At 44.5% G+C, this 22,139-nt stretch overlaps 1 protein-coding gene across 3 annotated transcripts in view; it reads left to right on the forward strand.

Moving 5' to 3' along the window:
• MGAT5 (alpha-1,6-mannosylglycoprotein 6-beta-N-acetylglucosaminyltransferase) overlaps positions 1–22,139 on the forward strand; it is a 94,010-nt gene that overhangs the window by 63,714 nt on the left and 8,157 nt on the right. For 2 of the 3 annotated variants that reach the window (XM_073545523.1, XM_073545526.1), the window contains 6 exons: positions 5,331–5,464; positions 8,632–8,754; positions 10,121–10,254; positions 13,404–13,553; positions 20,664–20,810; positions 21,435–21,551. In XM_073545523.1, coding sequence (XP_073401624.1) covers positions 5,331–5,464; positions 8,632–8,754; positions 10,121–10,254; positions 13,404–13,553; positions 20,664–20,810; positions 21,435–21,551 — 805 coding nt within the window. The remainder of the gene's footprint in view (positions 1–5,330; positions 5,465–8,631; positions 8,755–10,120; positions 10,255–13,403; positions 13,554–20,663; positions 20,811–21,434; positions 21,552–22,139) is intronic. The other variant, XM_073545525.1, reaches the window with a different exon arrangement.

Raw genomic sequence — 22,139 nt, forward strand, 5'->3', positions numbered from 1 at the left:
TGGGCCATAGGTAAATTCAGTGATCATATAGAGTCCATAGACAATATAAAGTGCATATAGTGAACAGACATAAAGTCTGAAATAAAGTGCATAAAAAATGTAGCAAGATCATGAATACCCGTGGATCAATGGCTCAGCGTGCCTCCAGCTCCAACGTACGTTTCGCCTACTGTGGCTTTCTACCAGGGGCCACACACTGATGATGCCGCTGGCCCAGGGTCCTGGGAATCGTTTTGCTAAACTGTCTTGAATGTAAACGCAAGTGATCTCATTGCCTGACAGCAAGCGGCAAGGAATTGATGCAAAATAAAAAAAAGAGAATGTTGTAAAACTTTATTCATAAACTGAAGTCGTTTTCCAGGCCTGAGATGCTGATGACCTGCCTTTAGAATCCCAATGCTCAGCTATTGGCAGATGCAGCCACCATAAGGCTATGTGCACACACTGCAGATTCACCTGCGGGTTTTTTCCTGCGGAACCGCAGGTAAAGTGACCTGCGGTTTTGCCCTGCGGTTTCACACCTCTACTATGTTAAAGGTGTGAAACCGCAGCAGAATCCGCAGAAATAATTGACATGCTGCGGAAGAAAACCGCGCGGAAAAAACTGCAGCGTGAGCACTGCGGTTTTGAAAACCCATAGGCTAACATGGTAAAGTACCATGTCTGTGGAACTGCTGCGGTTCCGCAGGGCGAAAACCGCAGCCAAACCGCAGCGTGTGCACATAGCCTAAGTGTTGAGATCCGGAACCGCACACGTCTGTACGCTGCGACCATTCATTTAAATGTGCCAGAAATTATGAGCAGACCTTTCCAGATTTCAGTTTCTACCTAAGATGCAACAAGTTTAAGAGGCGTTTGCCTTTTATTTAAATGTAATGTATTTTAACCAGTGATCTATTGATTAGGTCGGGCGCTGAACTGTTCTACGAAGGAAGGGGGCAACGAGCATTATAAATGCTATGCACAAAAAATAGAGACGCGAGCCCGGATTCTACTTTTGTTGCTAACTCTGTCCTGTCCGCCTCTGCGTTGCTCTTCAGTTCCTTCCACATGATGGTTTCTTGCTGTAGATTTAGAAGAAGTGATATTGGGTTCTGGTAAAAGGTGTCGACATGTACACAAGAGAAGAAGTAGTAGAAGTCTGCTCCAAATCTTGTGTTTCATCTTTAAATCCGCGGAGCCTTCTTTTTTGATGCCGGCATGAATCGTTGTCTGATGTGAGCTGTCGGCATGGATCCAGGGAGCCGAGCTGTCAGCCGCTCCTGCAGTAGTTGTCTGTGTCTTTTGACAGCTCGGTCTACTCCGTCATGAGTCATTTCCATCCGCTGCTCGCTGATGTGGCTCAAAAAAGCGTTATAGCAGCCTTGTGCGCCCTTAAAGGGAAGTGATCGTCAGAAACCTAACCCGTTGTTTAAATCAAGGTTTTGTGTTAAATGTGTATTAATCTTTGGCAATGGTGCTTTTTTTTCCCATATCACAATCTGTATTTAAAAAAAAAAAAAAAAAATGGTATTGTAGTTTTCACACCAGCTACTAGGGCTTTTTTTTTTTTGGTTAATTTTTTTTTTATATTCTAGCTTCCTGTTTAAAGAAACAACACATGTATAGTAGGCGCAATAAACCCAAACGGGGACACCCTTTTGTACTTAAGCAACAAATGTTAGTTTGCAAAGGAGGGGGAGCAGGTCAGCTGTGACATTGTGTATTGTGACTGATGGATTCTGTGTCATCAGCTGTATGTAGAGGTGTCAGTAATTGTAATCCTGCCTCTGATGATAATGATGAGGATGCTGAAAACGGTTTCTGAAAGGAAATGAAATATAACTTTTAAAATTCTCAAGAGGCTCTAAGTATCATGACGTAAAAAAAGAAAACAAAATGGCTTTTTTTACGTAATGCACAAACCTGATTTTAAACGATACATATATTAGTGAGTCTTGTTAAAAAACTTTTTTTATATATATAATACATACATACATACATACATACATACATACATACATACATACATACATACAGTGGCATGCAAAAGTTTAGGCACCCCTGGTCAAAATTACTGTTATTGTGAACAGTTAAGCAAGTTGAAGATAAAATGATCTCTAAAAGGCCTAAAGTTAAAGATGACACATTTGTTTTGTATTTTAGGCTAAAAAGTAATACACATTGTAATTTTTTTCACATTTTAAAAATTGCAAAAAGGAAAATGGTCCGATACTAAAGTTTGGGCACCTTTGAAGATTTGTGTGCTCAGATAACTTTGACCAAGGTTTCAGACCTTAATTAGCCTGTAAGGGTTATGGCTTGTTCACCCTCAATGTTAGGAAAGGCCGGGTGATGCAGATTCCACAGGTTTAGAAACACATAGCCTCCTCTAACCTTGTGCGAAAAAACAGCCACCATGGGTTCTTTTAAGCAGCTGCCTAGCTCTCTGAAAATGAAAATGGTGGAGGCCCACAAAGCAGAAGGCGGCAATAAGAAGACAGCAAAGCGTTTTCAAGTTGTCCGTTCCTCAGTTCAATATGTAATTCAGAAATAGCAGTTTACATTAACAGTGGAGGTCAAAATAAGGTCTGGAAGGCCAAGCAAAATTTCAGAGAGCTGCTTGTAGGATTGCTAGAAAGGCATATCAGAACCCCCACTTGACTGCAAAAGACCTTCAGAAAGATTTAGCAGATTCTGGAGTTGTGGTAATTGTTCTACTGTTCAGAGACACCTTATCAAATATGGCCTTCATGGAAGAGTCATCAGAAGAAAACCTCTCCTGCACCCTCACCATAAAATTTGGCATCAGAGGTATGCAAAAGAACATCTAAACAAGCCCAATGCATTTTAGAAACAAGTCCTGTGAATCGTTGAAGTTAAAATAAAACTCTCTGGTCGCAATGATCAAAGGTATGTGCAGGGACAAAATTGCATAGAATTTCAGGAAAAGAACATCTCTCCAACCATTAAGCATGGGGGAGGATCAATCATGCTTTGGAGTTGTGTTGCAGACAATGGCACAGGGAACATTTCACAGGTAGAGGGAATAATGGAGTCAATGAAATTTCAACAAATTCTTGATGCATGTGTTAAAAAGCTGAATTTGAAGACAGGATGGCTTCTACAAATGGATAATGGTCACACACATCAAAATGCACAATAGACTACCTCAAAAGGCGATAGCTAAAGGTTTTTCAATGGCCCTCACAGTCCCCCGATTCGATCATCATTGAAAATCTGTGGCTAGTCCTCAAAATAGCAGTGCATGCAAGACGACCCAGGAATCTCACAGAAATGGAAGAATTTTCCAAGGAAGAATGGATGAAAATCCATCAAACAAGAATTGAAAGACTCTTGGCTGGCTACTAAAAGCGTTTACAAGCTGTGATATTTTAAAAGGGAGTGCTACTAGTTACTAACTATGCAGGGTGCCTAAACTTTTGCATTGGCCTATTTTCCTTATTGTAATTTTTAAAATGTAAAAATGACAATATATAATTTTTTTGGCCTAAAATACAGAGAAAATGTGTCATCTTTAACTTTAGCCCTTTTAGAGATCATTCCATCTTCAATTTGCTTAACTGGTCACAATAACAGTAATTTTGACCAGGGGTGCCCAAACTTTTAAATGCCACTGTATATATTATATTGTGTTGGTAATATACCATATTCTATTGGTTCCATCATTCCATCAAGCTTCAGGCAAAAATGGGAATTTTCCTTGGATACTGATGAAGGGGTATTGTGAAAAAACTTGGCACTCAAATGGCAAAGTGGATTAGATCCTTTGTTTTATTTGCATCCAAATTGTATGTTATGTTAAACATTTTCGATCCAACAGCAGATCTTCATCAGAACTTCTCTAAAAAGCATATATACAAAAATAGAAAACAAATCTGTTATTGGGTATCACATTTAGAGAAGATAACAAACATTACAATGCATACTTCAAGAAACAAGGTTGAGCTATTTATCAAGGAATATAAATCTTGTCAAACAGAATCTTGAAGGTGAATTCCAGGTGTGGAGTGATCCGTGAGGTAAGGTATATAAATCTGTGTTAAGGAGATATCCGCCAAAATTATTTAAAGAATCTATAAAATCTACAGCATAGGTGAGAACATGGTTAAGGATATGGGGTTCTGGTAACAGGTGCCAACCAAAAGGTGACAAATACACGTGTTGTGTAAACTATGTCTTTCCTAAAAAAGAGCAAAAGAGAAAATCACATACAGAGCGGGACCTTTAAATCATTGCAATATGCTGAAAACAATGGTAGTAGTGCAAGTGAGTGAGCGCAGGAATATCTCTAAAGTAAATGTCCCGCTGGGACATATAAACCCGGAAGTGGAGTCTAGTGCCCTGACGTCCTCCACTTCAGCGGTCACATCGCAGGATTCTAATGGCTCGAGGAATCAGGTAACAATAAAACAAAATTTTCCACATTGCTCCATGAGTGGTATACATTAAACATCTTGGAGCAATTCTTTTCATTTTTTTGTCATCTGCAGCGCCATACAAAATAAGTGACATAGGTCGTCACACCAGCGCATTACCTCTCCTTATCATACTCAATTCAGGTACTATTAACATTTACTTTTTGAGATGTTCCTGCGCTCATTCACTTGCTTTACTTTAGAGATATTCCTGCGCTCACTCACTTGCACTACTACCATTGTTTTCAGCATATTACAATGATTTAAAGGTCCCGCTCTGTATGTGATTTTCTCTTTTGCTCTTTTTTAGGAAAGACCTAGTTTACACAACACGTGTATTTCTGTCACCTTTTGGTTGGCACCTGTTACCAGAACCCCATATCCTTAACCATGTTCTCACCTATGCTGTAGATTTTATAGATTCTTTAAATAATTTTGGCGGATATCTCCTTAACACAGATTTATATACCTTACCTCACGGATCACTCCACACCTGGAATTCACCTTCAAGATTGTTTGACAAGATTTATATTCCTTGATAAATAGCTCAACCTTGTTTCTTGAAGTATGCATTGTAATGTTTGTTATCTTCTCTAAATGTGATACCCAATAACAGATTTGTTTTCTATTTTTGTATATATGCTTTTTAGAGAAGTTCTGATGAAGATCCGTTGTTGGATCGAAAACGTTTAACATAACATACAATTTGGATGCAAATAAAACAAAGGATCTAATCCACTTTGCCATTTGAGTGCCAAGTTTTTTCACAATATTACGTGGGCTGGAGACCCTACTTGTGCACCTACTACCATTCATTTGAAGAGTGCCTTGTTGCTTCTATTACTGATGAAGGGGTAATCAGACACCTTTCATAAGCTTGTATACTATTATATATATTTTGTGTTTTTTCAGGTGTATGCTGCGGGTTCTTGACTCGTTTGGAACAGAACCAGAGTTTAATCATGCTCACTATGCTCAGTCCAAGGGGCACAAAACTCCATGGGGAAAGTGGAATCTGAACCCTCAGCAGTTTTACACCATGTTCCGTAAGTCTCCTTGTTTTTAGTCTCTTTAGATATAGTTGTATAGGTTCTGCTGACTTGAAAAACATGAATCATTAGAAAAATCTGATTAATAAAGCCGTTTGAAAGACGTTGTCTCTTGGGGATCTTTTGCTCTGTGTCTGGCACCTGTCTAGCTTTGAGTTGTGTGTTCTATAGTTATTTAAAGGGTTAATCTCATCTTCGTAAATGGTAGCTGTCTGATGGGGTTGGTGAGTTCAAGCAATTTTATATTTTACCGCTTATTACAATTTTCAGCAGTTCTTGAGATATTGCCACTTCTTTCGTTTACAGCTTGTTGCCTTGGAGACCGACCACCACTGGCTGTCACTAGAGCATGCGTAGTATTTACAAGCTCTTTTCTATTGAGCACTGCTTTGAAGCTGGAGTGCGCTATCGCCTCCTAATCCCAGTCACCTTTAAACGCAGTACTTTCATATTTGACAGCAGCGGTGGTCGGTTTCCTAGGCAACGAGCTGTAAATAAGCGTTATTATCTCAAGAACGACTGCAAATTTTAATAAGTTGTAAATGGCAAATGTGCTTGTTCTTACAAGCTCTATCTGACTATATTCATCTGTACAGATGAGAAATATCCCTTTAAATAACTATAAAACACAGTTCAAAGTTAGACTGGCGCTGTAGCCTATAGAAGTACGAAGGGACAAGGAGACTTGGCAGAATTTTGCTTTTCTTCCTCCCACTGGCATGTTTATCGCTTTTGTGTTAAAATTAAATTTAGGATTGGAGTCACTTTAAGAGTTAAAGTCGTACACGTGGTGACATTTGCCGCCATATTCCATCAGGCAGGTAACTCCGGGATCTCGGGAGATCTCGTTTGTTATTTGATAGAAAGCCGCTAATCCTCGGGGAGCCGTCCTGATTCTCTTTCTGCCTTTGATACATTAATTTTAATGAAGTACTGTAGATTTCAGATGATGGTGAAAAAACATCAGCTAAGTGAATACAAATTGCTTATTGATCCCCGCGGCTCGTTTTTTGGTTTTATAGATTTGTCTTTAAGTTTATCTAGACACAAAAGCCGGAGACATCAGAACGTTTAGCAACAGCGGGACGTTTCTTCTCATCACTGAAATATATAAAGCTATAGAATCCCGAATTTAAAGCAGATTTGCGCGGAACGGCTTTTTTCTTCTTTTCTTTTTCTTTAAAGGGATTGTTGGCAGTAAGAAAATGGTAGTAGCTAATTGCGGGGGAGGGTCTACAGCAGCGAGGCACTGAAGCCCACCCAGATTGTAGGTGGCAGAAAGTGTAGATTGAGTTTTGTCAGATCTCTTATCCACTTTTAACCCCCCCCCAGTTGAGGAGCAGAGATGACTGTATAGTAACAATCATGATTTTTACAAAAATAAGCTTAAGAAGAAAACTACTAGCAACCAGTCTGGAATGACTTGGTTCACATAGATTGTCCGCAGGGAAGAAGAAAACTGTTTCATACCTTTCCTCGTTGCATTATTAATCAGATTTTTCCAAAAAGACACTGAAGAAGAAAGTATTTTTTTCTACTGTATAGCAACAAGTCTGTCTGGAATGACTTAGAGGCTGTCCAGTCTTCTGAATCCTTATAGCTCACACATTGCAGGCAGTCAGGAATTCTCAGTGTTGCCTACAAGAGTGGTTGGTCACATGCTGACTAGTCGTAATACCAGTCATGTCTAGTTGGAATGTGGCCGGAATTGTGCGAATCTCATACTTGTGGTCACGTGACTGCCCATTTTCGCAGGCAACACTGGAGAATACGGATAGTGTGCGGTGCGCACGTTGTAAGGGCACAGTCAGACAGCTGTATAAATCCTACTGATATGGACTGCAATAACTGGCTACGGCTTTCCTGACCCTAATATGACAGCTGCATAGAAATATATAAAGCTGTTGCACTCTGGTCAGGAAGGCTGCCGGCCAGTCCGTGTATTGCTGTCCGATCTCAGCCTGACACTGCCCTAAGGATTCGGAAGTCTGCAGTCCCATAAAGTGATTGCAGACTTTAATCAGAACAACGGGACGACCGTTACACATTGATGACGTCAACCGAACAATTCTCCAGTCTATTACTCAGTTGGCAGCTATCTTGGCTGTCTCTCCCAAAAACTGGAGCTGAAATCAGACATACCTGATTGACCCCTATAATCAGCCGGCAACCCCCCCATACACATTAGACTATGAGACAAACCCATTGATTTAGGTCGGTTCTGCCGAAATTAGCCTGTATCTGGGCCTTTAGTTCATCTCAGATTCTTCTCTTCCCCGCTGACTGCACATAGACCACTTTATTCGCTGGCTCTTTTATGCCTTTTCCCATTGCGTTATTAATCAGATTTTTTTTTTTTTTTTTTAAATGTTCTAATGAAGAAACCGCTCAGTAGTCCCCAGTCTGTCAGGAATGACTGGCCCATTTAGATTGTTTTTCCCGCTGACAGCGCAGGGACAGTTTGATAGCCGCCACATCGTATCTTTCCCCATTGCGTTATTAATCAGATTTTTCTAAAAAGTGATCTCCTGATGAAGAATGCGCTCTTCACATGGCGTCTCCCTCATTTGACATGGCGTACAATTCCCTAATTACTGGATCTGCTGCAAGATTAGCGAAAGATCCGTGGAGACCCCCTGCGGACCCCCTCAGCAGGCCACAGACTGGAAACACACGCTTGGGAATTATTGGGTCGGTCAGTTCGTTCTGTTATTTTGCCTTTTTTTGTTGTTGACCGCTGTTTCTTCTTCTCATTGGTTCCTTTCTCTTTTTTTTTTTTGTATTAATAAGTACAAACTTTGTTGTTTTTTGCTTTTTTTTTTTTTTTTTTTTTTGTTTTGTTTTGTTTTTGGCCTTTACAGATCCTGGCAGGAGATTTCTCATATCTATAACTAATATGGACAGGCAGATGGAGAAACATTATTAATATTCTGCCGTGCGCTCCAGCCGCGACTCGTGAGCTCTCTGGCCAGTAATTCATTTTTCAGAAAACTTGTTAAAGTGCAATTTACCCTTGAAATTTATATTCCCCATCCTCCTGAGGTCACAGGAAACCTGCCTGGAGCGCTGACAGCCGAAAATTAATACCAACTGACAATTGAAAGAATTTTCTTTCATTTCATCATAAAAGTAGAAATAGATTTTTTTTTTTTTTTTCTTTTCAGTTTTTCTGCTTTTGACCTTCCCAAACACAAACAGCGGCAACCGTGAAGCGCGGCCGGGCCTTCACCATCTATTCCCTTGCTTATTTTCCACAGTGAGTGGATGTTGGGGGACGTTGTCCACAGGTTCGGAGTTCTCTGTAAATATACTGCTGTGATTAATGTGGGAAGAGGAAATGGCTTTTCTGGAGGGTAGAGGAAAGGTCCAAGGATGCCGTACACGTCAGGGCAGCTGTGTACAGGGGGCACTGCTGTGACTACTGGGGGGTGAATACTGCTGTCATTACTGGAGGGTGAAGGGGGAAGATTTAACATGGACTACTGGAGGAGACAAGGTTGTAACTATTATTATGAGTGGGGAACAATGTGGTGACAATGTGTCCGCTGGGTGGAAAGTGAGGGGCGATGTAGTGACTCCTAGAGCAAAGTTTGAGACGGTGCTGTAATTCCTGGGGAAAGTGGGAGACCATGCTTGAACTGCTGGGGGTAAGGGCAGTAAGAGGGAAGCAATGCTGTGACTGCTAGGGGGGTGAGTTGGAGACCATGCCAGAGAGAAATGGGGGATGGTGCTGATGGGTTAAGTGGGAGTCAATGCTGTGACTCCTGGGGGGAGGAAGGATAGGAGACCGTGCTGTGACTGTAGATGGGAGCGATGGGAGACAATGCTAATATAACTGAGACAGTGTTGTGACTGCTGAGGTGTAGTGAGAGACAATGCAGTGATTGCATAGGGGGGATAGTGGATTATGCTGTGACTGTTGGGGGGGTTAAGTGGTAGATAGTGCTCAGGCTATTGGATGGGAGGAGTGGGAGACCATGCTGTAACTGCTGGGTGGGTAATTGGGAGATCATGCTGTTACTGCTGGGTGGGTATGTCGGAGACAATGTTTTGACTCCTGGGGAGTAGAAATTGGGGGCAATGCTTTAATTTGTGGTGGACAATGCTGTGACTCCTAGTGGGGAAGGGAGTGGAGAAATTATGACTTCTTGAGTAGAGGGGTGGGAGACAAGGCTGTGAGGGGAGAGAAGGATTGTGAGACAATGCTGTGACTCCTGGGGGTGGGATGTTTTGGGAGATAGTTCTGTGCCTCCTAGGTGGGGAATAGATGGAGCAGTGACTCCTAGGTCGGAGAATGAGTGATCATGCTGTTACTCTTGGGGGGGGGGGGGTGTAATGTGCTGCCCCCTGCTGGAGGCATGGTGTTCTGTAGGAGTACCTTCCTGTTGCATCTCCTGTAAAGCACATGGAGATTTCTTCTTTTTCTACATAAATGAAATGTGTTTGGGGTATTACAGCTAGTGACATTATAAATGACGAGACGTCCTCTCAGACTCCCCGGCTTCTATTGTCAGTGCTGTGTTCTGGATAGTGTTCAAAGAGAAATGAAATGCTAACCCGTTTTGCTGTGAGATTCCCCGTAGAGCAGAATGAAAGGTCCTTGGAGCGACTGATATTCACTGCGTCGTGTCTCCTCTTTTCCCCGGGGTACAGCGCACACACCTGATAACAGCTTCCTGGGGTTTGTGGTTGAGCAGCATCTCAACGCCAGCGACATCAGACACATGAATGACATCAAACGCCAGAACCAGTCGCTCGTCTACGGGAAAGTCGACAATTTCTGGAAGGTATTTGGATTTTCTTATAAATTTAATTGTGCTCTTTTTAGACAAATTTGCAGCGCTTAAAAGACTAACATGTTTTATGGGATTTTACTTAGGGGGTCAATGCTCTGACTACTGGGGAAACTGACTACTGGAAAAAGCAGGGAACACTATGCTGTGACTACTGGAGAATAATGGGGAACAATGCTGTGACTATTGGGGAAAGTGGGGGAACTATGCTGTGACTACTGGGGAAAATGGGGAAACTATGCTGTGACTACTGGGGAAAGTGGGGGAACTATTGTGACTACCTGGGAAAGTGTGGGAACTATGCTGTGACTAGTGGGGAAAATGGGGAAACTATGCTGTGACTACTGGGGAAAGTGGGGGAACTATTGTGACTACCTGGGAAAGTGCGGGAACTATGCTGTGACTAGTGGGGAAAATGGGGAAACTATGCTGTGACTACTGGGGAAAGTGGGGGAACTATGCTGTGACTAGTGGGGAAAGTTGGGGGGGACTGTGCTGTGACTACTGGGAAAGTGGGGACTGTTTTGTTTTTGTTTTTTTTTGTTTTTTTATATTTTGACCCCTTACTATCATTTAAAAAAAAGTCTGAAAAATAATGTGCACCACTCTGATGCTTTTCAGATGGTTTTGATGAAAAATCTCCTATATTTCTGTATTTTGTATCCAGCTCCTGTGCAGCCCTATGCATCTCCATGGTTACAGACTACAAAGACGCTCTGTGTAGTCTGATCTTGCAATCGTTACTTTTTATTTTTTCTTTTCCTATTTGCCCTCTATCTATTGATTATCAGGAAGGGGGAGTTGGGACGTAGGAAGCTTACATTTGCCTATTTGCTGTATACTGAACCAAGTTGCCAAACGTAGGGAAGTGATTCTAAAATCCAAAGGACAGTGCCATATTTTTGGATCCATTTTTGGCCGTGCAGCCTGTGAGAATTATTTTTGCATCTGCTTTCTTCATTTTTCTAGGTTGTAGCCCTATAGTTAGAGATGATGTCTTTTCAGCTGCGTTTCCTCCTGGCGAGATGAGCAGTAAACGCTATTGTCAGAGGGGTTAATATGTTGTAAGTGCAGTCACCATCTGGACCACCATACAAGATTATTTTTGGGATATGGCATGATTCTCGCCTCTTGGCAGGGAGAGTTGGGACTTCATGGATTTCCTCGTCGGGCAGCGTGCCCACGGTCCCATAGTTGAACAGATGAGATTCGCTCTTTTGTGTTTTGCGAGCGTAGGATAACTGCAGAGCCCTAAGCCGTTCTCCATATGGCGCGGGCACCAGCGTGATCGAATCTGTGCGTATTAATGTCTTTTCTTCACCGTGGCCTGAGGCGTGGAACATATGGTCTCGGTTATACGGGAGGGGAGCACGTCGTGTGAAGGTGACCTAGAAGTCTGGAGAGGGTCTTACCGGACCATCATAGACTGTGCATTAATAGAGACCCCTGTAGATCTACGCAGCCAATTGCTCCAGTGCATGTTAAAAACAAACAATGGAATTTTTTGCAAGTATTCATTTTGGGTTTACAGCTCCTATGCAGACTCATGTGTCTCCATGGTTACAGACTACAAACAATCCCTGTGTAGTCTGATGCTACGGTGATGTGTTACTTTTATTTTGCTCACATCCTAACTTTTACATAGTCCTGTGTCGCTGCCGATCTCTATACAAGCCCTCTAGCAATCATGTCTTGTGATTGACTGCAGTGGTCACACAGGATGAGACTTCATCGCAGAAAGTAGTGGGGTTGTAAAGAGACCACTAGGGACCTGGCAAGGCAGGAACGTCCTCTCCTTTTCAGTCCCGTATGGATATACCCTTTAAAACATGAAAAAACATAAGTACTGCTTATACTGACACATTGTAGCAAACCTTCACCTGTGATCAGTATTATTTCTATATACAGGAGGTCATCAAAAATGTTCTCATTCGCTAACAGCGAGCAACACTGTTTTCCGTTTTCTAGACCAGGCCATGCTGGGAGTTGTAGTTTTGCAATCCCTCTAGAGGCACAGTTTGGATACCGCAGGTCCAGCCCGATACATGGGGGTGAGAGCGGTGTGCACCGCAAGTCTCCCTCCGCGTCTGGTGCTTACGGGCTGCAATGATCGCGATGCTGCCATCGGCTTCTACTTTGGTTTGGACTCTCGACTGCTTTTTTATTTTTGGATTTTTTTCCAACCCTTTTTATAGAACGCTATATTTATGGGAACGGCCTGAAGGATCCCATCCGCTGAATTCTCTGGCTTGTACAGCAGCGTGGGAAGACTGCAGCGCACTACAAAAATCCTTTTAAAGGGGTTGTCCGTGAATAGAAAAACACATGGTCACTTGGTTGCTTTCTTCCAAAAAAAAAAAAAAACTCCTTACAACTGTCCACTCCACGACTTGTATGAGGCATCAACGCTCCGTCCCATTCACTTTAATGGAGCTGCGCTACAATACCAGGCACAACCTCTGGAAAGAGGTGGCGCTGTTTTTGGAAGAAGAAAAATTGCAGGGTTTTTTTAATCCTGGACAACCCCTTTATATAGAACGGATATAAAATGTTAGTTAATTGTACTCTCTTGCATTTTTCACTTCATGTTGCAATGCCTTAGTCTTCACGCTCTCCGCTTGCTGCAGACATGCACCGATATTTCTCAGAGCTGAGGATTTGTTACAGTTGACTGCACCATGCCCTGATACGATGTATCCATGGAAATCCATTTTGTAACACTGATGTTCTAAACATCCGGGAGGATTGCCGAGAGCGGAGATCAAAATCCGTTGGCACTACCACTCGCATCATCCCTTGCTGTCAGTGCATGGTGGGAGTTGCAGGTGCCAACGATCGATGATCCCTGGCTTAGACGAAGTACAAAGTGTCAGCGGAGAATAAGTCACGTCCTCGGTTTCCATTCATTGAGAACAATTTGAGATCTTAACTTATTGCAACATTTTGTATCAATGATGCACATTTGTTATCTAAACTGATGCGATGGTTTTCAGTCTCTTCTTTTTTTTTTTTTTTTTTTTTTTTTCTTAATGGGGGCTGCAATATCGGACACAGCCACTGGACAAGAGTGGCGCTGTTTCTGGGCACTACAGGACATTAATCTGCTGCATGATGCACCTGACATAATGTTGTGTCTTCTGCAGGACAAGAACACATATCTGGATATCATCCACACCTACATGGAGGTGCACGGCACGGTCCACGAGAAGGGCACGGTCCACATGCCCAATTATGTGAAGAATCATGGGATACTCAGCGGGCGGGACCTGCAGTTCCTGCTAAGAGAGACCAAGGTGAGTGCTGCCTCTGATGGGACCCTACATGGAAACCCAAGTAAATGCTAAAAAAAAACCTTTACTTGTGTTTTTATAGAAGCTCAAATACTAAATCTAGATAGAAGTCAGCCTGTAGGTTGTAACACTACAAGTCCCAGCATGCCCTGACATTGCAGCCACTCCCGGCATGCTGGGAATTTTAGTCTCCCAACAGGCTGCCGATCCCTGACCTGGGTCATACATGTATTGTACGTGGCTTTATACGGGGGGAGAAACTGGAAAGAATGAAAAAAGTCAAAGCACAAAATGTAGAAGTTTATATGGAGAATTCATCTGTGAATGGTTAAAAGGGGGAAATAATCTCTATCATAAAAGTTGCAGCAAAGGGTTAAAGTGAATGCAGTCAAATTTGTATAAATAAAAAAATAAAGTTTCAGATTAAAGGCCCCGTCACACATAGCGACTTACCAGCGATCCCGACACCGATATCAAGGTGTCAGGATCACTGGTAAGTCGCTATGTGATCGCTGGTGAGCTGTCACACAGACAGCTTCACCAGCGATCAGCACAGTGACACCGAGCGCCCGGCATCGCTGGCTGTCGCTGTAAAAAATAGAATCAAAATAAAAAATAGTTATTCTCACCTTCTGCTCCGGTCCCAGTGATCCTTTGCGAGAATGACCGCGAGATGTCACGGTCTCGAGGGATAACAAAGTCTCGCGGTCATTCGTGCAAAGGATCACTGGGACCGGAGCGTGGAGAGAGGCAGGATGGCTGAACGGGACGTCGGAAGGTGAGAATAACAATATTTTTTTATTTTTTTTTTATTATTTTTTTACATCTGATCGCTGGTCTCTTGCCTGTCACTCGCAGCGATGCGTGCTGGCCAGCGGGAGACCAGCGACCAAAGAAATGTCCAGAGGTTTCTTTCAGCGATACCGGCAGGGGGGCCGCTCGCTGATCGCTGTCACACACAGCGATCTCGCTGGTGAGATCGCTGTTACGTCACAAAAGTTGTGACTCCGCAGCGATCTCGCTACCGAGATCGCTTAGTGAGACAGGGCCTTAAGGCTATGTGCCCACGTAGTGCTTTAAACCGGACACTCAAAACCGGACTCCTTCCCAGAAAACACGCGTTTTTTTCTGCGCAATTTTACCACGATTATGTTCACGTTTTTGCCGTGATTTTCACGTGCGAAATTCAAGCACTTTCCAAGCGATTTGAAGCATCGCTTGGAAAGTGATTGACAGGTTGGTCACACTTGTCAAACAGTGTTTGACAAGTGTGAGCAGCTTTTTACTATTGAGGCTGCCTATGCGGCATCAATAGTAAAAGATAGAATATTAAAAATGATAAAAAAAATAAAAAATCGGGGTACATTTACCTTCCGACGTCCCGCGCAGTCTCGGCGACGCTCCTGTTCCCAACGATGCCTTGCGAGACCTGTGATGACGTTGGTCTCGCGTTGCTATAGCGATCTCATGAGACCGCTAGAGTCACGCGAGACTACGTCATCACAGGACCTTGCCGCAAGGCATTACTGGGAACGCTGAGGCCCGGGAAGGCAGCGTTATATATAGCGTTATATAATTATATATATAATATATTTTTTTTTTTTTTTTTTTTTACAGGGGTATGGTACCCAGGGCCTGGAGGACAGTCTCCTCTCCTCCACACCGTGGGTACCATCCGCACATGAAACGCTTAACTTTGCGCATGGTGGGCATAGCCACATGCGGGAAGTAAGCGGTTCTCATGCATTCCTATGGGTGCGGAATCGCTGCAATTCTTTGTGATTTCGCAAAAAAGAATGACCATGCTGCGTTTTTTTCTGCGATGCGATTCCGCCGCGGAAAAAAGCGGAGCATTAGCACAGCATGTGCGGAATGCCATAGGAATGCATGGGGTGCGTTCTGTACAAGTTTTTTAACCGTTTTTGCAGCGTTTTCGCAGCAAAAACGCTTAAAAATCGCATCGCAGGCACACAGCCTAAAGAAACTTTTACATGACCGTCCAATAATCCAGAATATCAAATAATCCAGCATATTATTGTAGATTTTTTTTTTTTCTCTTGGTTATATAATTCTCGCCATAGTGGGATTATTGGACCCTGTGCGCACACGTACAGTGTTGTACGCCTCGCGGCCGTGTCCTGTAGGACATTTGTGACTTTCTGGACTTTTCTCCTTTCTGTTGATGCTCGGTGACTTCATGTCACCTTTATGTCACTCACAGAGGAGCAGCTGAAATAAAACCAATATTAGTAAGTTCTCACCCTGCATATAATCCCGCACTAATCCCCCTATTTACTCCACTAATTCCCTGTAGTGCTGAGCAAGCAGTTCCGATGTCCACTGTCACTTGCACACAACATACATCCACCCCGTAACACCCAAGGGGTAAATAGGGCCGACATTGTCAGCAGTAATCCCGGGAAGAGGCCAAATTCACGTGTAAATAGCCCCTGTATACCCAACATTAAAGGCAAAATCCTGGTATGGTGGAATTTACTGAACTGCACGGGACTCTCGCCCTGTAGACGGGGCGCCGGCCTGGGACTCGCCCTGTAGACGGGGCGCCGGCCCGGGACTCGCCCTGTAGACACTACTACTGTCTATATTAGAGTGAGGGTTTAGTTGTTCTTTCTGCTTTTGTTATTTCCATTGTTATTCCTGCTTTTCGTTGCTGTTCTGTAGAATCGACCTGTTATTTTTCCTGAATGTCGTCCATGCCCAGCTGCTCAGATTTGAGCTTGGTGACACATGCTGAATAACCTGGAGGGTCCGGATGATTGCAGCCTCGGACCCCCGTTGTTGCCGTGCACTTTGCCGTGTTCTTGGCAGTCGTCAGACTTGCGGGGGTGAGCGCTCGCTCGCTGTGTAGTCACACACAATAAATAAGAGCCGTACACTGCGGCTAATGTGAGATCTGCTGCCCCCGATGATTGGCACTAATCCATTATTTTATAGTGGGTCGGCTTTGTAGTGCAGCCTCAAGGGCGGACATATTACACATTTTCATGCCAATTCTTTCCTGAATGCTTTGGAATTGTCAAAGGTGGACTTAAAGGGTTAAATCAGCGGGACCCAAACCTGCTTCTTTTTCCCACCTTTTCAATAAATCAATCAGCCCCATCTCGCTACTCTTTGCCAGTCAGTGGCCGGCACTGGTTTGGGCTCCTGTCATTTAATGATTAGTTGGAAGCGGTGTGCAGGGACTGGGATGCTGCACCCTTTTAAAGGGGACTCAACATCAAGACCATCTTAACGGTGCTGCAGCCAATCACTGATTGGCTGCAGTTCTGTTGATGTGACTTCACTGCTGTAGCCATTAAACGGTCACCGAAGCAGCGACGTAAACCCTGGGGGAAAACGAGCAAATGCCGTTTTGTCTTAATTTTGTCTGCGACTTGCTATGATTTTGTAGAAAGAAAAAAAAAAAAGACGAATTGCAAATACGTCGCATGCAACTTGCAGTCTTCATTGGCCCCTATCTCCTCCCTCTCATGTCCTGATTCTGCACTGAAGCATTACAATGACACACTTCAAAGTGCCCTGGATAAATTTGCACCTCCTATACATAGAACACCACAACACAGACGGCGACAACCCTGGCACACCCTGCAAACACGTTTCCTGCAGCGGTGCTCCAGGTGCGCCGAACGTCTGTGGAGAAAATCCAACCTACCCGAAGATTTCATCCATTATAAGTTTTTGCTTCGAACATACAACACTGCCCTTCATCTCTCAAAACAAATCTATTTCAACACCCTCATCACCTCACTGTCCAATAACCCTAAACGTCTCTTTGACACTTTTCATTCTCTACTCAACCCAAGAGTACAGGCCCCAACCACGGAGCTCCGAGCTGACGATCTGGCCAATTACTTCAAAGAAAAAATTGATCAGATCCGACAGGAAATTATCTCCCAATCACCTCATACCATGCACTGTCCTCCCTCCCTCACTGCATCTAACTCACTCTCTGATTTTGAACCAGTCACAGAAGAAGAAGTAAGCAGGCTCCTTGCATCTTCTCGCCCAACCACTTGCATCAGTGACCCATTTCGGTCACATCTCCTCCAGTCCCTTTCCCCTGCTGTCACCCCTCACCTAACTAAAATTTTTAACCTCTCTCTCTCTTCTGGTATTTTTCCCTCCTCATTTAAGCATGCCATCATACATCCACTACTTAAAAAAACATCCCTCGACCAAAACTGTGCCGCTAACTATAGACCTGTCTCTAATCTTCCCTTCATCTCTAAACTCCTGGAACGCCTGGTCCACTCCTGTCTTATCCGCTATCTCTCAGAAAACTCTGTTCTCGACCCTCTCCAATCCGGTTTCCGCTCTTTACATTCTACTGAAACTGCCCTCACTAAAGTCTCTAATGATCTACTAACAGCTAAATCTAACGGTCACTACTCCATGCTAATTCTCTTGGATCTCTCTGCAGCATTCGACACTGTGGATCATCAGCTCCTCCTCACTATGCTCCGTTCCATTGGCCTCAAGGACACCGTTCTCTCCTGGTTCTCCTCCTATCTCTCTGACCTTTACTGTATCTTTTGCTGGTTCCTCCTCCTCTCACCTTCCCCTTACTGTTGGGGTCCCTCAAGGATCGGTTCTAGGCCCCCTCCTCTTCTTTGTATACTGCCCCTATTGCTCAAACAATCAGTAGATTTGGTTTCCAGTACCATCTCTATGCTGATGACACCCAATTATACGCTTCTTCTCCTGACATCACGCCAGCCTTTCTAGAAAACACCAGCAATTGTCTAAACGCTGTGTCTAACATCATGTCCTCACTATATCTGAAACTGAACCTGTCAAAGACTGAACTCCTGGTGTTTCCTCCCTCTACTAATGTACCTATACCCGACATTGCCATTTCCGTGTGTGGTTCCACTATTACTCCCCAGCAACAGGCCCGCTGTCTTGGGGTCATACTTGACTCTGAGCTTTCCTTTGCCCCCCACATCCGATCACTGGCTCGCTCTTGTCATCTGCACCTCAAAAACATTTCTAGAATTCGACCTTTTCTTACTTTTGACTCTGCAAAAACACTTACTGTTTCTCTTATTCATTCTTGTCTCGACTATTGTAACTCTCTTCTAATCGGTCTCCCTCTTACCAAACTCTCCCCCCTCCAATCTGTCTTGAATGCAGCTGCCAGGATCATATTCCTCACCAATCATTACACCGATGCCTCTGCCTTGTGCCAGTCATTACACTGGCTACCCATCCACTCAAGAATTCAGTATAAACTTATTACCCTCACCCACAAAGCCCTCCATGGCTCAGCACCACCCTACATCTCCTCCCTTGTTTCAGTATACCACCCTACCCGCGCCCTCCGTTCTGCTGATGACCTGAGGTTAGCATCCTCAATAATCAGAACCTCCCACTCCCGTCTCCAAGACTTTACACGTGCCGCGCCAATTCTTTGGAATGCACTTCCCAGGTCAATACGATTAGTCCCCAATCCCCACAATTTTAAGCGTGCCCTCGGACCGGCCTATCGCCTCAACACATTAACCTAATCTATCCCTGTGTGGCACAGCCAAAAGTTTTACCATAACCAGATTTCCCGCATCATGTTCCCACATGCTTTATGCATCCATTAGCCCTTTGTGTCTGTACTGTTACACACTTAACATTATGGCTGGTCCATACAATCAGGGCAACTGTTACCACCCACCTTTCGTGTCTACCTCTTTCCTCATAGACTGTAAGCTTGCGAGCAGGGCCCTCATTCCTCTTGGTATCTGTTATGATCTATGTGATTATTGTTATGCTGTAATGTCTATTGTCTGTACAAGTCCCCTCTGAAATGTAAAGTGCTGCGGAATATGTCGGCGCTAAAGAAATAAAAATTTATTATTATTATAATGCATGGGAGTCGCATGCGACTTGCAACCAGCAATAGAAAAAAAAAAAAAAGTGGAAACATTTGCGTCTCATTAGAAGCAATGTCGCAATCTTTTGCCTAAAAAAAAATTGTTCCAAGCACATGGACAAGTGGAGAAAAATTAAAACATGGCGGCTTTGTGTCCTCAGTTTGGCTGCAGTGTTGTGTCTCAGCCTCATTCACATCACGGGAACCGAGCTGAGATACCAGGGACACGGTTTCTAAGAAAAGCGGCCAAGCTGCTCTAATTCTGTACCTCCCCTTATCTTTACGGATCGCTTCATTTCTAGAGCCTCCTTGGGAAACCAGTGATCCGGATTTGCCTTACTGGTTTATATTTGTTAATGGTTACATGACTTTAAATGCTTCCTTGTGTGGGTGCGTTGGTTGCAGCAAGTTGGTTGCGGTTTGTTCTTGGTTCTGTGTCCTCAGCTTAGTGCAGACTCTGCTTTGAGCTGCCTGGGGGGGTCCCTGGTTGAGTCGGGGAAGGGGGTCCCTGGTTAAGTCGGGGATGGGGGGTCCCTGGTTGAGCCGGGGGGGCTGGTTGAGTCGGGGACGGGGGGGTCCCTGGATGAGTCGGGGACGGGGGGGTCCCTGGATGAGTCGGGGACGGGGGGGTCCCTGGATGAGTCGGGGACGGGGGGGTCCCTGGATGAGTCGGGGACGGGGGGGTCCCTGGATGAGTCGGGGACGGGGGGGTCCCTGGATGAGTCGGGGACGGGGGGGTCCCTGGATGAGTCGGGGACGGGGGGGTCCCTGGATGAGTCGGGGACGGGGGGGTCCCTGGATGAGTCGGGGACGGGGGGGTCCCTGGATGAGTCGGGGACGGGGGGGTCCCTGGATGAGTCGGGGACGGGGGGGTCCCTGGATGAGTCGGGGACGGGGGGGTCCCTGGATGAGTCGGGGACGGGGGGGTCCCTGGATGAGTCGGGGACGGGGGGGTCCCTGGATGAGTCGGGGACGGGGGGGTCCCTGGATGAGTCGGGGACGGGGGGGTCCCTGGATGAGTCGGGGACGGGGGGGTCCCTGGATGAGTCGAGCTCATGGTATGACTACCTATATATTGTGCATATCAGCCGATCTCATGGGTCGTAGAAGCCACCAGGGGAAAGTCAGTCACAGCCAGGTGCTGCAGCGCCAATTATTCCTCCATTATCGCCACAACTCTACTAAGTGCGTCTTGTTCCAATGAGATGTGTATGTTTTTTATTTTACAGCTCTTCGTAGGTTTGGGATTCCCATATGAAGGACCAGCTCCGCTCGAAGCTATTGCCAATGGCTGTGCATTCCTGAACCCTAAATTCGACCCACCAAAAAGCAGCAGGAATACAGACTTCTTCAAAGGAAAGCCAACACTGAGAGAGGTAAAGCAGTGTAAAGTATGGGGATGTCTGAACATTAGCAAAGACATGACGAATTCAAAGAGAGCAGATCTGAGCTCTTTGTAGAATTCTGCATAAAAATCTACAAACAAAAACAATACAGGCTTGGGATCCCCAGATATTGCCTGTAATCTGCAATGAATCAGCTGAGGTTTTTTCCTGCAGCGCCTCTAGAGGAGGAATAAAATATTACACCATCCTCATTGAAATCAGTGGACTCTTGATAGTGAACAGACACATTGGGTCTTCCAGAGAGTGAATGGCCTCTTTGCCTCCACTCCTGACCCTGGGATCTTCTCAAAGTGGCCTGTTAGGGTATTTTAAGATGAGATTTCTAAACTAGACATCCCCGTTAAGATCTATCTATGTATATATCAGTTCTTCTTTAGTCCATTTTAAAAAAGCATAAATAAAAATGTAACGAGGTGTGTGCCGCTCCTTTCCATGGACTGCGCCCGGGTTTTGCAGCATTTCCTTGAATGTGGCCAAGCTGCAGTACCACACACTGCCCATAGAAAAGGGTGGCGCTGTGTCCGGATCTGAAGTCAGTCGCTCTTACCCTGGTCATCTGTATAATTTTGACTTTATTTTTGTGTTTTCTGACAGCTAACATCCCAGCATCCGTACGCTGAAGTCTATATAGGAAAGCCTCACGTCTGGACGGTGAACATCAACAACCCCGAGGAGGTGGAGAAGGCGGTGAAGGCGATACTGAGGCAGAAGGTTAAATTCTTGTTTGTTTTTTCTTTTTCTTCTCGTTATCTCGCACATCCCCTATCACATAGTGCAACACTTCCTGTCTGGTTTTTGCTCCGTTTATAGACCATGAATTTCATTATCTTGACGCCTGCATCCTCCGGATATAAGAATCTGTGTAAAGGGACAAATTCTGATATTGAGGAAGTGGAGCGTATCAGGGATTTGCAGTCAGTCCTTGCTCCGCAACCACCAGACAAGCCGCAGGTTACAAACCGCTCTGACATAATTAGCATTAGTAGCTACGAGCCAAGGCCTTGCACCTAGAAAAACTGATAAGCCTACAATGTTGGTGACTACCCTGGCACTAGAGCCGACCCAGGTCTGGGATCCACGTCGGTTCTCTGTGCCAACTGTTCCAGGACAGTGCAAATTTTCTCAATTGCCGGCATCCTTAGCACATCCCCTGATTACTGGGGGCCTAAACGCACCCACAATGCCAACATTCGAGGGCCCACCGCTACCCTGGTACGCTGACCTAGATGCTGTAACAGGGTCCTGCTAATTTTTTTAGACCCTAAAACATTCCACACATTTCTCCTGAGTGAAAACTTT

Source organism: Dendrobates tinctorius, unplaced genomic scaffold, assembly GCF_039654945.1.
Source record: "Dendrobates tinctorius isolate UK_male_01 unplaced genomic scaffold, ASM3965494v1 ptg000143l, whole genome shotgun sequence".
Taxonomy (NCBI): Eukaryota; Metazoa; Chordata; class Amphibia; order Anura; family Dendrobatidae; genus Dendrobates; species Dendrobates tinctorius.